Consider the following 15,721-nt stretch of genomic DNA (forward strand, 5'->3'; position numbering starts at 1 on the left):
GTAATTACAAACGGAAACCTAAACTGGGAGAAACTAAAGAGCAAACCTGAAATCTTACAAAACGGAGAGCGGAGCAGAGAGACGCAGACCAAGGACCAGGATACCAAGAAACACAGACGAGCCGACAACGAACACAGACCGACACCCACTATATATACACACACACACAAGGTAATCGGGTAATCGCACACAGGAGGGAAGAACAGCTGATCTGAATACACATGATGACTGGAGGACACAAGCTGAACACAATGACAACAGACACAGACTTTCAGAACAAAACAGGAAATCTAGAACCCGAACCGGACACAAGGGGGGAGGACACAGAATAACTAGAACAGAGGGAAATAATCACAAAACACAAAACGCTGGGTCAACGACCCAGGACCATGACAGTACCCCCCCTCCAAGGGCTGGCTCCAGACAGCCCAAAACAAAAACAGACGACCAACCCAGGGCGGGCGGCGGGGGCCCAGGACGGAGGGACCAACACAAGCTCCAGCGAACCGAGAGAATTGTCCAAAACAAAAACACACATGCTGGAGCACGAGAACAAAACACAGTTCAGGAGGCCGGCCCGGAGGCTGACAACTCAGAAGTCCAGGACAGTTCATCTTCTGAGGCCGGCCACGTCGGCGACGTAGATCCATAAGCCGACCGAGCGGAAGGCAGCGGTGGCGGAGTGGAGGCAGTTCAGGGGGCCGACCGTGCACACGGCAGCGGCGGCGACGGGGAAACCGTTCAGGCGGCCGACCGTGCGGACAGCAACGGCGGCGACGAGGAAACCGTTCAGGCGGCCGACCGTGCGGACAGCAATGGCGACGATGACACAAGTCTGGAGGCCGACCGCGCGGAAGGCAGCGGCGGCGTCTAGGAGGTCGTCCATATTGACGATGACGCTCCACCAGCGGCCTGGTAGATGACCGCCGATGTCGAGGCGGCAGTTCGGGACCCGAAGGTGGCGTGGCCGTCGCAGCACCAGACGAGACCGAAGCAGCGGCTGGTCCAGGCGCGGCTGAAGCTGAAGCGGAGGCCGGACCAGGCGCGGCTGAGACTGAAGCGGAGGCCGGACCAGACGAGGCTGAAGCAGAGGCCGGACCAGACGAGGCTGAAGCAGAGGCCGGACCAGGCGAGGCAGATGACGAGGCTGAAGCAGAGGCCGGACCAGGCGAGGCAGATGACGATGCTGCAGCCGGGCCAGGCGAGGCAGATGACGATGCTGCAGCCGGGCCAGGCGAGGCAGATGACGATGCTGCACCGGGCGAGGATGAAGGCTCGGAGGCTGCAGCTGGCGAGGATGATGAGGCTGCAGCAGGCGACGGCGTGGAAGCCGGAGACTGTAGCGCTGCAGGCGTGGAAGAAGCTGCTGCTGCCCGTGGCGTGGATGAAGCTGCAGCTGGCGAGGATGATGAGGCTGCAGTTGGCAGCTGGACGGGCTCCTCGGGCCCTCCAGCTGACGAGGCAGGAGGCTGGCTAGGTTCTCCTGAACCTCCAGCTGACGAGTCTTGAGGCTGGACGGGCTCCTCGGGCCCCCCAGCAGGCGAAGCAGGAGGCTGGACGGGCTCCTCGGGCCCCCCAGCGAAAACAGTCTCTGGACCAGTGGGCACCGGGGCCCCTGGAACACACAGGTCAGAACCAGTAGGCGCACGGGCCTCTGGCAGGCACAGTTCAGAACCAGCAGGCGCACGGGCCTCTGGCAGGCACGGGTCAGAACCAGCAGGCACACGGGCCTCTGGCAGGTACGGGTCAGAACCAGCAGGCACACGGGCCTCTGGCAAACACAAGGCAGACTGCAGCTGCACAGAGCATTGACCCAGCTCGGGCAGCGACAGCCGGATACAGTCCTCAGCTGGCTTCTTAATCTCCAGGGGTCCAGAGTCGGCCGGGGGCTGGGACCCAGCCTCTGGGGAGGCCCTGGAGTGTGTCACAGTCTCTGGGCTGGCCAGCTTTTGAGGACTGATTACAATATTATGTGGTGTGTCTCTCTGCTTGACATGAACAGGTGAAAAATAGTTCTTTCCGGGTTGGATGGACTTAACTTGTTGTGCAGGAGGAGTTGGTGACAACGATGGCTGAATAGGTGATAATAAGGCGGATGAGTCTCTTGTCAACTGAGCTATTGACTGAGCTATGGATTGTAACCAAGTGTCTAATAGGTCTGGCTGTGACTGTAATGGGGGTGACGGTTGAGTGGCTAACTGAGCTAGTGGCTGCTGGGCAGCTAGCTGAGATACCGGCAGGGCAGCCGACTCAAAAAACACAGCCCCGGAATAAACAGACACACAGTCCAAAACAGAAAAAGGGTCCTTTTCACTCACCACAGCTGGCAGTTCCAAAGTCCTAGTCTTCGGCTGTGGGGTGATGCGCCGACGGCGCGATCGTCGCTTCCTCCCGGGCAAAACCTCCGGCGGGCCGGGCAAAACCTCCGGCGGGCCGGGCAAAACCTCCGGCGGGCCGGGCAAAATCTTCGCCGCCGGGCTGAGTTGGGAAGCGGTAGCGGCTGGTGGGTGAAGGTGCAGTTCATTGAGTATGAAGTCCTGTGCGAGCGGGTGAAGAGAGTCCAGCAGCCAGGAGTGAGCAGAGATGAGCTGCTGTAGCCTGGCTTCTACAGCGCGGAGACACTCTTCCCCCTCATGCTCGAGCCATAGGTTAACCAACCTGGAAACAGAGTCAATTAGTTCCTCCCGAAGCTCCTCGGGAGGTGCGGATGCCGCTGGGTCCATGTTTGGTCGGCTCGTACTGTCACGGCTGGGGGAGGGAGCCGTGTGGTGTGGAGGAAAAGGAGGACCCAAAATGCAGCAAACTGATGATACGAATGACGTTTTATTTACAGGGTGGTAGTGGCAAAAACAGGCAATGAAGCACGAGTAATTACAAACGGAAACCTAAACTGGGAGAAACTAAAGAGCAAACCTGAAATCTTACAAAACGGAGAGCGGAGCAGAGAGACGCAGACCAAGGACCAGGATACCAAGAAACACAGACGAGCCGACAACGAACACAGACCGACACCCACTATATATACACACACACACACAAGGTAATCGGGTAATCGCACACAGGAGGGAAGAACAGCTGATCTGAATACACATGATGACTGGAGGACACAAGCTGAACACAATGACAACAGACACAGACTTTCAGAACAAAACAGGAAATCTAGAACCCGAACCGGACACAAGGGGGGAGGACACAGAATAACTAGAACAGAGGGAAATAATCACAAAACACAAAACGCTGGGTCAACGACCCAGGACCATGACACTACCAGGCTATACAGCAATGACATTGGAATGTCGTTCGGACTGGAGAAGTGTAGTCGGATGGTAACAAAGAGAGGGAAGGTAGTCAGAACTGAGGGGATTGAACTACCAGAAGGCAACATTGCAGACATAGAGGACAGTTACAAGTACCTGGGGATCCCACAGGCGAATGGGAACCATGAAGAGGCCGCTAGAAAAGCTGCAACCACCAAGTACCTGCAGAGGGTCAGGCAAGTCCTGAGGAGTCAGCTGAATGGTAAGAACAAGATCCGGGCCATCAACACGTACGCCCTGCCCGTGATCAGGTACCCTGCTGGGGTAATAGGCTGGCCAAAGGAGGAGATAGAAGCCACTGACATCAAGACAAGAAAGCTCCTTACCATGCATGGAGGGTTTCACCCCAAGTCCAGCACCCTGAGGCTGTACGCTAAGCGGAAGGAAGGGGGCCGGGGACTGGTGAGTGTCAGCACCACAGTCCAGGATGAGACAAGGAACATCCAAGAATACATTGGGAAGATGGCCCCAACTGACCGAGTGCTCAGTGAATACCTCAGGCAGCAGAAACCCAAGAAAGAGGAGGGAGACGAGGAACCATCATGGAAGGACAGGCCCCTGCACGGTATGTACCACCGGCAGATAGAGGAGGTGGCTGATATCCAGAAATCCTACCAGTGGCTGGACAAAGCTGGACTGAAAGACAGCACAGAGGCACTAATCATGGCAGCACAAGAACAAGCTCTGAGCACAAGATCCATAGAGGCTGGGGTCTATCACACCAGGCAAGACCCCAGGTGCAGGCTGTGTAAAGATGCCCCAGAGACAATCCAGCACATAACAGCAGGGTGAAAGATGCTAGCAGGCAAGGCATACATGGAACGCCATAACCAAGTGGCCGGCATAGTGTACAGGAACATCTGTGCCGAGTACAACCTGGAAGTCCCGAGGTCAAAATGGGAGATGCCCCCAAGGGTGGTGGAGAATGACCGAGCTAAGATCCTGTGGGACTTCCAGATACAGACGGACAAAATGGTGGTGGCTAACCAACCGGACATAGTGGTGGTAGACAAACAGAAGAAGGCGGCCGTAGTGATCGATGTAGCGGTTCCGAATGACAGCAATATCAGGAAGAAGGAACACGAGAAGCTGGAGAAATACCAAGGGCTCAGAGAAGAGCTCGAGAGGATGTGGAGGGTGAAGGTAACGGTGGTCCCCGTGGTAATCGGAGCACTAGGTGCGGTGACTCCCAAGCTAGGCGAGTGGCTCCAGCAGATCCCGGGAACAACATCGGAAATCTCTGTCCAGAAGAGCGCAGTCCTGGGAACGGCTAAGATACTGCGCAGGACCCTCAAGCTCCCAGGCCTCTGGTAGAGGACCCGAGCTTGAAGGATAAACCGCCCGCAGGGGCGTGCTGGGTGTTTTTTATATTTTTATTTTTATATATATATATATATATATATATATATATATATATATATATATATATATATATATATATATATATATATATATATATATATATATATATATATATATATATATATATATATATATATATATAGAGAGAGAGAGAGAGAGAGAGAGAGAGAGAGAAATAAATAAATTTAAACTAAGTGAAAATCATTTGCACTTCTAACAAGCAGTAACCCAGCCTCAGGTCATGCTTCCTTGACTGACAGGTATCCAATCTATCAAGGTCATCAATATTTTTCAGGTTTGCACATCCCGGCTGAGCTCTGTTCAGGCCTTCAGGGTTACTCCCCTTTGGCCACTTATGGATTTTATGGCTCCAGAAGTTGGCAAAGATGGCAGTGAGCTGTAAACAGGCTTCATAAATGTCCTCACTACATTTTTCTAATGTCTTCGGTTGTGGAATAAAGAATCTACATGAAATAAATCTACAGTGATAAGTACAAATGATCAAATGTCAATCTTAGTTTAGCCCTTTATGAAGGTGAATCTAACCAGCCATCAGCGTTTTACATAATCTTTCATCAATTGAGGTGTTTTTTCCTTGTCTGACAGCTTAAAATGCATGTAGGTTACGTGTCCACCTGCTTTTACATGTTTCGTATTTACACACGAATGTACTCATGACTAAATGCAAAAAAGAAGCACTGCAGGAACAATTTGTATGCTGGGAACTAAACACAAAGCAGGAAAACTATAGGTTGACACACTGGAGCATCCAAGGACGAAAGACAGATAAATAAGCCAAGAACATTAACAGCAATTAATCAAAATAGCAGCTAGCACAGAGATTTAATCATGTGACACAGACAGACTCGGACATGGACTGAGAGGTGAAAGGTAAGTGAGAACGAGAGACGCGGTTAAGGACTGCGAAGGGGATGAGACAAAGTGAAAGATGAGGAAAAAGGGGAGGGGAGAGCCAAGAGCACTGTGACCAAGAATGATGGGGGGAGGCAGCAGTGGAATGCTGTGGATGAGGTTACACACATGCCCGAAGCGATTAGGAGGCTTTGGCTGCTCTGCTACCATGACTTTGACCCCTCCACCCCCACCCCAACCCACATCCTCCCTACTATTTATTCTACTATGCATCACAATAATAGGAATATGAGCTCAACATGCGATTGGGCGGTTAGATGTGTGAAAACCAAAATATCCACAAGGCCCTGCAGCTACTCTCTCAACATTTCCTAATAAGTTGGCGGCTGGGTGAGAAATGTTTTTTTTTTTTTTTTTGTAACTGCTAGTGTGGAAAATCAAAAGTGTTGCTGGAAACAGCGGGGAACCAAATAATGTTTAACCACTTCAGTAACACGTAATCTAACATTTGAAAGTGTTTAAAGGAAGTGACCAAATATGGGGAAATGTAAAATACAAAATATATCCAAGAATGGCTACAGGGTTTTTCTGTTTTGTATCTAATGTATGAACAAATATAACATGGATCATGACGCCGTACCAAATTACAACTTCTATTTTATTTTCCATCTTACTAGACCTGGTGTGCGTGTTTACTGAGATAATCTTACACAGCCATTCCCAACGTGGAGAATGTTTCAGCCCACTTAAAAACCAGAAAATTCCCACGAGGCCCACCCAATCTTAAATCTTCACTCTATTCAAAATTCAAGAAAAAGCAGTAAATGTAGATCAAAGTAGTAAGGGAGATTGGATGGATGGAACTGTAACCATGAGTAATTTCAAACTAAGTCTCTGTTCTTGCTGCAAACCACCTCTAGTACCTTTGTGGGCACCAGGAGGCCCTGGGCCGCACTTTGGACAAACAAATAATATGCTATGCTGTACAGTAACTGTACCAAAGACAAGAGATCTGTGCTCCACTTTGTACAGTCAGTCAAAATTTGTTAGCAAGTATTGGTGTTTATATGATACACCCATGCAATTCATGGATGCCCTTTCTACAACAAGCTAGCAAGCACTGCGAGATAAATTAGCACAGAACCCTCCCACTCAAAAATGGTCACTCATCAACAGAGCTGGGCAGTAACGCGTAATCCGATTACTTTTTTCAAGTAACGAGTAAAGTAAGGGATTTAAAAAAAAAAAAAAAAAAAAAAACAGTAATTAGATTACTGTTACTTAACGTAAGCACTCTGCGTTACTGCGGTACTAAACCCTGATTTTGTTTGTGAGAGTGTCTCATGACCATGACGTACAAGTGTGCGACATCCGTGGCAGCAACAGACGTGTTTAGATCAACAGTTGATAATATGGAGTGCAGGAGAGAGAACGACCATGCAGCGTTTAAAGCTCAGAAGTAGTGACGATACTTTGCGTTTGATTTAGTAAAAAGTGACAAAAACATTAGCGTCCGCTGTTCACTCTGCGTGGGAATAAAAGTTCTTTCTACAGCGAAAAATTAAACTTCAAATCTAAGCAAGCACCGAGCACGCTGCGGTGGGAATGTGAAATTCACAGAGAAACACTCAGATCCCCCCACTGACATGAACGCCGCGGTACTGGGCAAACCTTCACAGGCCCCACTCCTGCTAAACAGGTAAAAATAGATTTAAGGGCGACAGGACTTAGTGCTGTTGAATCTATGATTTTATTTATTTGCATTTATTTGAAAGAGTGAGTGTAGACACAAAAAAATTATTTTATTTTATATGCTGGAATATGCAGAAAATAGGTTTAAATGTTAAATAAATTTCTTCAAGTCAAAGACTGTTGCATATAATTAAATTCTTGCTTGATTCAATGTGCATAAAGTTAAAAGATTAAAACTAATAAAACAAGTTTTATAAAGAGATTTTTCCATTTGATTCAATTTTATATGATGGATTATGCAGAAAAAAAATAGAATTTTTTCACTTCACATTTTTTGATGAATTCCTTTCATCTACTTTCACTACAGTGTTTTAAATAAATAGTGATATTATATCACAAAAGGCAGATCTGCCATTAGTGAAGACAACTGACACGTGTCAGATTTTCACAGCAGATTGCAAAGGAACAGAAGAACCATTTACACTTTGGTGCTTGGCATCTTTCACAAACTGAAACCTGACAACAATCTGGAACTAGATCCATCCTCTAACGTGCCCACCAGTAGCACTTCACCCTGGACTATACATAGAATACAATTGAATTTGTTACCTAATCAGAGTGAGTATAATAGTCATCCTCTTACTGAAGTTTAAGGTGACCTAAAGCTTTACATTCATCACTTAAGTCAGGGGTTAGGACGTTGATAAATTGGTTCATGGGGATTTATGTAATTGCATTTAAAAACAAACAAAAAAACCAAAACACAGCTGCCAGACATAATTTAGGCAGATCAAAGCGTATCCATCATCAAAGAAATCCTCTGGCTTTATTCTGCCAAAAATGGGTGGATTTCAGGAAGCTAGAGCATGTCAGCCATGATGAATCTCTATAAGCAACACAAGCAGAGTTAGCTAAAATTATAATGGTAAATGTTGACTTTAGTATTTATACTTAGAAGTCCACGTCTTGTCTTTGAGGCAGGAATTCTCAGAAGTCACTCCCCCCAGCCTCCGCTAAAAGGCTAAAAGTTACATTTTAGTGCAACAAGTCAGCGAGCCGTTTGCTTTCCCCAAGAAGCACGGCTTTAAAACAATTACTCCTTCATCTTGACATTCCCCCTCCGTATAACTTCAGTTCTTTTCAGCCAAGCAATATGAAACACCTCTGATACTGACCTGGCAAAATGGGCCGCAGTCCAAAAGGGCCTCGGGTGGGGGAGATGCCTCTGACGATGCAGTCGAATAGAAAGCTGATCTGCTCGCTCTCAGCAGATGCGAGCAGAAAAACACCAGCCCCTGAAAATAGACTTCATTAGTTTTAAGCTAATTTATGAAAGTGTATTTTACGGTTAATAATCAACAAGAAAGAGTGCAACATTGGTGATGCCAGTATAATAAAAAAAGAACAGGCTGTTTCTTGCTATAAATCAGTAAAACGAGACAAACTTTTCAATTTTACAAAAAACATTTCTACTTTTCAACTACCATCAAAATGTCCTAAACTGAGATATATTTGGTTACTATTTAAAATTAAAAACTATTTGTCTTTTACTTTTAAACCAGGACAGTCATTCAACACGCTAACATGCTGAGGTTTTTGACCCTTTCTGTTTTCGTAGCTTACTATATGAGAAAATTAATATTGCAGCAACACAATTTTCACCCGGGACCAGTGAGAACAGCTTTAATTCTGATGTTAAAAAAAAAAAAAAAAATGGCGGCCGTAATCTTTACGTAAGTGGGACATAAAGTTTTTACTCCAAGCCACAACTTTCCTCGATGGTTCTACAAGGAAAGTCAACAGCTCGCCAAAATCATGGACCACTCAGATATTTTACAAAACACAGCTGCTAATAATAACAATTAATCAAAGAGCATCTGTTAGTTATTGTTTTTTTATGACATCAAATTATTTTTTTTTCATATCAATATAAAAATAATTTCCTGAATAAAATACCACCTAAAAGTAGAATTTGTTACAATAGATAGATGTAGATGTAGACAGATATAGAGATAGAGATATATAGAGATGGATATAGATAGATACAGATAGATTATTTATAGTGTGTAGTATATGTAAACGAGCACTACATGAACCTTTTCAGAAAGAAACTGAGGCATGATGCGTTTCACAAAGCTGCAGTTATAGAGTATTACATAATAAAAAAGTTCCTTCTTTATGGTTCCCAGTTTGTCTATTTCAACAATTTAGAGTGTAATAAAGGAGGATTTAATATAGTGGAGAGGTCAGAGAGGTCACGTTCTCCTGAGGTCTCTTGACCTCCCTCTGACAGCACAACGGCCTGCGCTTTACAAAGTGTTGTTGTGTCATTCTGCGGCTGAAGCCACCCATGTCAAAGCTGCCCTTACACTGCTGTGGCTGTGAGCAGGGGTCAAAGGTCAGCACCAAAGTCTGCTCAACTGTTTTAACCTGTTCAAACTAAAGATTTATTGCCTCCTTTGTGCTTTTACGATGGAGCTGATTAAGTGGTGTCTCACCTCATACACGTTCATCTTGCAACGTTACAAATTTATATACACGTTGGTTTTGATAGGTGACTGCATTTTAGTTACACTACTAAATGCACGATTACCAAAAAAATAAAAAATAAAAAATCCAAAAACAAACATTCAAAACAAAACAAAGAACAGGTGGCAAAGCTTTTTAGTTCACATTAATCTCTGCAGGAATGAAAACAACTCAAATGGACCCTTCTGGTCTCTGCTCCAAGAGGTGATAAAAACACAGCATCCATACAAAGTAACACAGCTTATAAAATCCAACTTTGTTAAGTGGGAAGTGTAAATGAGCAAGCGCCGAGAGCCAAGGTTGGCATTTTTATTTCGAAAGCAGCAGAGTCATCCAAACGGCTCAAGATGAAAGTCTAGCAAACTTTAATTACTTTAAAGTGAAATTCAGATTTCCTTCACTACCATGTTTGCAACCTTCAGAAATGCATGTAAACATTATCCAGTTTAACTATTCCAGGACGATAAAATTCAGGAACAAATAAAGAAAGTAAATAAAGTAACAAAACTATTAAAGCACTAATTACTGAGAGGTCATTTTGACTGCGTTTAGAGAAAATCGTTTTTCTGAACACTTTGGTACAGCAAAGTGCGCTAAAGTGTACAGTCACTTTAGCGCTAAGCATTTCACACGCACACCTACACTTTACTTAAATGACCATTCGCCCGTGGCGTGGACAAAAGGCAGGACAAATGCAGCTTGCAGTTCTACAGCTGCTCTAACCAAAAGTGAGACACCCAGCACAGCTAAATCACTTCTCGCCGTGCTGTGGATAAACTGTGCCGAGGGATTACATGTCACAGGAATGCTCGGCCTTCGCCGCACACAAACACTGAGATGCAGCCTTACTTTTTCCCCTTTTCTGTATAAAAGTAAAGCAGCTTTGACCTTCTTTAAGATAAGCCAGTAGACTACTGAAGGCTTATTGGCTCTTAAATTTAAAAAAATAAAATAAAATGTCATGTTTCCAGGAGGGTCATCATGTATCTTTAATGCTCCAATGTCTGTCTGTCCCCTCCAGGTGTTCACATACGGTCCTCTTCACTTTAATAGTTTCACATCTGTTGAATTTTTCAAACGTTATCTTATCACAGGGACGCACGCGGCCCGACGTGTTCAAACAGACCTTAAGGAAAACTCCAGATGTGATGCATGTTGCTGAGTTTTGGGCACAGCAGGGGTGATTATGCACAGCCTGAATCATTTCCTTTCTTGTTGTTCTGAACAGATGTTTTTCTAATGCTTCATCTGCCGAGTCAATAAAACGCAACGAACAAACAAGAACGACTGAAACATAGTTTGCTGCCTGTCATGCTGTGTGCTCTCCATTACACTTCTAAGCAATTCAAAGCAGCCACAGCAAGCCCACTCTTTGAATTTTGACTGATATTACACGTGATCAAAAGTGTGTGGACAGGAAAAAAGGCACAGAGCAAAAATCAAAGCTTAGAAATCAGACTGATGAAGCAGTAAAGGCCACCGGAACACTTTAGAAAGAGCGTCATGACCTGTTTTTTTGTTGTTGTTTTTTTAAATGAGTCGAGTTGAAGCTTTTGAATGTGAGTCATTCAGAGAGTACTTTGAGTTACCTGGGGTCTTTGGTACTACACGTCTGTGGAAGCACGAGCAATCAAAAGCAGGATTTCAACAATCTTGCATCTCAAAGGAAAAAGCAAGTACAAGAAGAACATCTGAACAAAGTACAAAATATTACACGAGTCACAGCGTCTCCATTCTTGTGATCACTGCTTTGTAATCATACGCTGTAGTATTCAGAGCCCGACCTATACGTAAGGCTATACAATATTATTAGCCGATGTGGCCTTATTGGAGTGTATGCCACTGGATATGAATTTTAGACTACATGGAAAAACTTACAACCTCTGGCAAAGAACATGAAGTCGTCACACTTGAAAGATGTTCACTGAACTCTTTTACTTTGCAGCAATAAACAAACCACAGATGTGATAAAGTGTTGTTTTTTTGTTCCTTTTGTTGTTTACTATCTGAACAACTCTGACTTCATGAAACAAACTTCAAACTAATTAAATAATTTTGTGTAATGGCACATTTTTTTCCAGACATTGTAAATTTTCTGTTTGGGTTAAGATCTGGACTATGTGCTGACTGTGTCAATGAGTCTGTCTGCATTTCCTTTCTTCTGTGACAACAAGACGCATCGTCATCATCGTGATGTCGAAAACTAATCCTAATCATAACCAAAACCACGCTCTCAGTGCAATAAGAAAAGCATAAAGCAGTCTACACCTGTGCATTTACTGTTGAGGTAAAGACTTTCATCTCTCCTGCTCCATTTTTGCTTGATTTCTCAAGGCCTTCATCTTTTTTATGGCACCAAATAAAAAGTCCCAGCATCATCCCCTTTGGCAAATGCAGATTCATCACTGAACGTGACTCTTAGCAAATCATCCACAGCGCACAATTGTGTTCGCCCGCTCTAACCTTGTTTTCTTCCCATTAGGCGTTAATGCTGGCTTTCCTTTGGCAATCCCAGTTTTTACACTTTTATCACAAAACCACTGATTCTTCTTTCTGCCAATTTATGGGGAGTTTTGAGCATTTTCAATTTTCTTCTGACTCTTTGACATCTTCCATCTACCCTTAAGTTTTCCTTTTTTATTCTTAACACTTTGCACTTTTCTTAGACACAGCTGACTGGGGAAAAACAAGGAGCTGTATAATCCTTTTGACTGACACCTCTCTTCTTGGAGAGCTGCTTCCTCTTAATCAGGTGTAACAGCTTGCTGAGGTCTGCAAACGCTCTTTTAACTGCTGACTATTTTTAATATTAAAAAGTGTCTGTTTTACACATCCAAATCACAAAGTGATTCCATATTTTCCCTCCTCTGTGCTTAATCTGGGAAAAACAGATCAATAATTAAATTAACTTGTTTGGGGCATGTTTCATGAAGCCAGAATGTTCGGCTTTTAAACAAACGTGCATTTGCGTCACATCTGTGGTGGTTTGTTTATTTGGTTCAAAGTCAAAGAGTTGAATGAACATCTTTCAAGTGGGGTGATTACATAATGCTTCAAAGAAGGGGGTCATTTAAAAAAAGAAGAACCACAAGGCCAAAATACATGTATGACACGACATCTCTAAGGTGACATGTTGAAGTTTCTGAATATGTGCTCTTCTAGCATGCGACTAAAACATCCATCCATCCATTCTCTTCCACTTATCCTTTTCAGGGTTGTGGGGGCCTATCCTTGTTGTCTTAGGGCCTTAGGCAGGGTACACCCTGGACAGGTCGCCAGTCTGTCGCAGGGCTTGACTAAGACATAATAAAGTCAAACCTAATTTCACTCAATAAAACTGCAATTTTAAGAACAAAACCCTTTTAACTTTAAACCTACAGACTAAATGGACAGACTCAAAGGTAAGGAGCTGCCTGTGTACCATATGTACCATACAGACCATAATGAGAACAACAGACAACTTATATATAGTTTGACCAGCAGAGCAACTCCAACTCAGTTTCTCATTTTCACAGCTGAGCAGACAGCAGTGTGGATTCAAGTGTTGTCTTTATGGTAAGCTGATACCTAGCATGTCAGACACATTGCTGTGACATCGTTACTCCACATGCTTTTTACTGTGTAGTGTTAAAATGGGTTATGTGGCAAAAAAAACAAAAGGTTGTGGGGTTTGGAAACAATCTAAATCCAATTTCCTCTCAGATTTAACCAAGCACGTGTGATCAGATGATTGTGTACGTGTCTTGTTACGTCACTATAAAGCCAGACGCTTCGACAAAACTTAAAATATCTGCATCATATTGTTGCTCTGATTATACTCTGGAAATTTTGATCAGAAGTAACGATTCACATCTGCTCATCTGCTGCTTTAATGCTCCTATGAGCACAGTTTGGAAAAGCAAAGTGTGGACAGCTCTGTGATTTACTTAATGACACAACTGTGTGATTCATAGCTTTCGAAGTCCTGCAGGGTGAAGCACCGTTCCAAGAAACTAGATACTCCATACAAATGCAGCACTAGCCTTTCAATATATCATCTGTTTTAATCCATGAACATTCAAAGCACCCTGCAAAAATAAATAAAAAATAACAAACTGACAGTTTTGAGCAGTTGAGACCCACAGAGACGATCTGCTGGAGCACTTTAACTAGTAAAAAACAGAAAAGATCTGCCACTGAAACATTTTAGCAATGGTTTTACACACATCCCTTCTACTTCCGTCAAGATTAAAGTGCATAACAAGAACGCCAGTGCTAAATGTGCTAAATATATAACGTTCTGTGTAATGCTGAGCCAAACTGGCCAGTAACGCTCCCATTGGGGAGGGAAAGGGGAATGAATTTGTTAAAGCAATAGTGGCTGCTTTTTAGCTATCTAATAGCTAATATTGATTCATCAGTAATGACCAGACAACAATATTTCTGGTAGGTTATATGGACAAATCAAAACATATTTCCAGTGTCAGTTTAGAGCCACTGAGCTGAGATGTTAAATTCATTTCACATCATGTCATACAGCACACTTTGATCTTAATTTGGCCAAAATAGAAAAACTCTCTTTTGTGTCACTGTAAAGACCCTTAACTACAAATCTATCACAACTAATCCTCAAAATAGAAGTGTAGTTTTAACAGTAGGACTCGATAATGACAAGCTGCTAATAAGATAATGAAAAGGAAGACATCTGCCAGAATGAATAAATAAATGTGTAAAATTACAGAAAAGGTTCTGGTAGCTCATCGCTCAGACTCTCCTGTAATTACAAAACTGAATTATTTCATTAATTCACAGAAAAATTTCATTTCTATTTTTTTGTTTGTTTGTTTGTTTTACTGTGGGTCTATTGTAAAGAACTGAAACTTCTATAGTGGATAGCTTTTAAAATTACTTAATAACTTTGGTATGGTGCCAGTCTTTATCAGTAGGAAAGGCTGTAAAACCTTTGAAAACACAGCTTCCAAAATCTATGTACTCCTTTGTGTTTCCCAGGCCGTTTCTGGCCCCTGGGCCTTTTGTTTGACACAACATGGTTTAGAGACTGATGGATTGGTGGGATTTGCCATTGGTGGAAGGGTTTTTAGAACTGTGTTTCATTTGCATTGCTATAGTAACACTCTTATTATACTTAATGCTTTGCTTGCAGTTTCTCCAATGACATGATGTCATTTGAAAACAGTCACTATAGGATCTTCCTACATTGGGAAATCATGGCAGGAATCATCATAGTCAGAAAAACACTTCCTAAAATCTAAATATATACTAAAGAAAACCAAAATTCTGTATTACAATAAAACATCTAAAGACGAATGACCAACTCACACCATCAGCTGCCTGATAAAAGTTTCTATAAGAAGCCTTTCAAAAAGGAAGCAGAAAAACAAGGACCATACAGTCTTTCGTGACGATAACAGCACATGTAGTTGCTGAGGGCGCTCTCTTTTTTTGGTTCATGAAACTCCACTGAGCATCTTCCTCAACGTGCCCGCCCGAGGGATGCCAGATGTACACCAGAGAGCAAAAAACACACCCAGTGACTGACCTCAACCCACTAATCCTGATGTTTACAGCGATCTTCTCCATGCAAACATGCAAATTCAAAGTTTGAGCATCACACAGGAATCCAAATCAGGTCCACGGATGCTTAACAGATGACCACGGGGTTTTAAAAGCGCTAAACCAAAGTACTAAAAGTTAAATTTGTTTGCAGGACGCAGCAGAGGATACTGTGTGTTGCTGTCTTCATATGCCCACGTTTGATAAATTATTCATCAGCCCAATCGTACGGACAGAAGCATGGTCAACATTAAAAACTGTTGAGTTATTATTTCGCTGCAGGATGAGTTTTCATCCAAGAAGTTCTACGCTTAACAACGGAGCCTGAAAGAACATAGCCTGAAAGATTAATTTTCTCTGGACTGCTGGACCAAAATATTATTCCGGCAGACTAT

General features: G+C 43.7%; 2 protein-coding genes across 3 annotated transcripts in view; both read right to left on the reverse strand.

The window, feature by feature from the left end:
* The window catches only part of LOC146636603 (protein Dok-7-like), a 53,704-nt gene that overhangs the window by 26,889 nt on the left and 11,094 nt on the right, over positions 1-15,721 (reverse strand). For both annotated transcript variants that reach the window (XM_085349603.1, XM_085349604.1), the window contains exon 5: positions 8,420-8,539. In XM_085349603.1, the coding sequence (XP_085205729.1) occupies positions 8,420-8,539 (120 nt within the window). The remainder of the gene's footprint in view (positions 1-8,419; positions 8,540-15,721) is intronic.
* LOC146636604 (uncharacterized) lies at positions 69-3,105 on the reverse strand. The gene is made up of 3 exons (XM_085350929.1): positions 2,319-3,105; positions 1,731-2,072; positions 69-1,652 (listed from the first exon to the last, which is right to left on the reverse strand). Exons 1-3 carry the CDS (start codon positions 2,721-2,723, stop codon positions 333-335), a joined length of 2,067 nt encoding a protein of 688 aa, XP_085207055.1. The 5' UTR covers positions 2,724-3,105; the 3' UTR covers positions 69-332.

The sequence above is a fragment of the Diplotaxodon limnothrissa genome, linkage group LG3, assembly GCF_057381915.1.
Source record: "Diplotaxodon limnothrissa isolate DT_005_m linkage group LG3, D_limnothrissa_male_GT1.1, whole genome shotgun sequence".
Lineage (NCBI taxonomy): Eukaryota > Metazoa > Chordata > Actinopteri > Cichliformes > Cichlidae > Diplotaxodon > Diplotaxodon limnothrissa.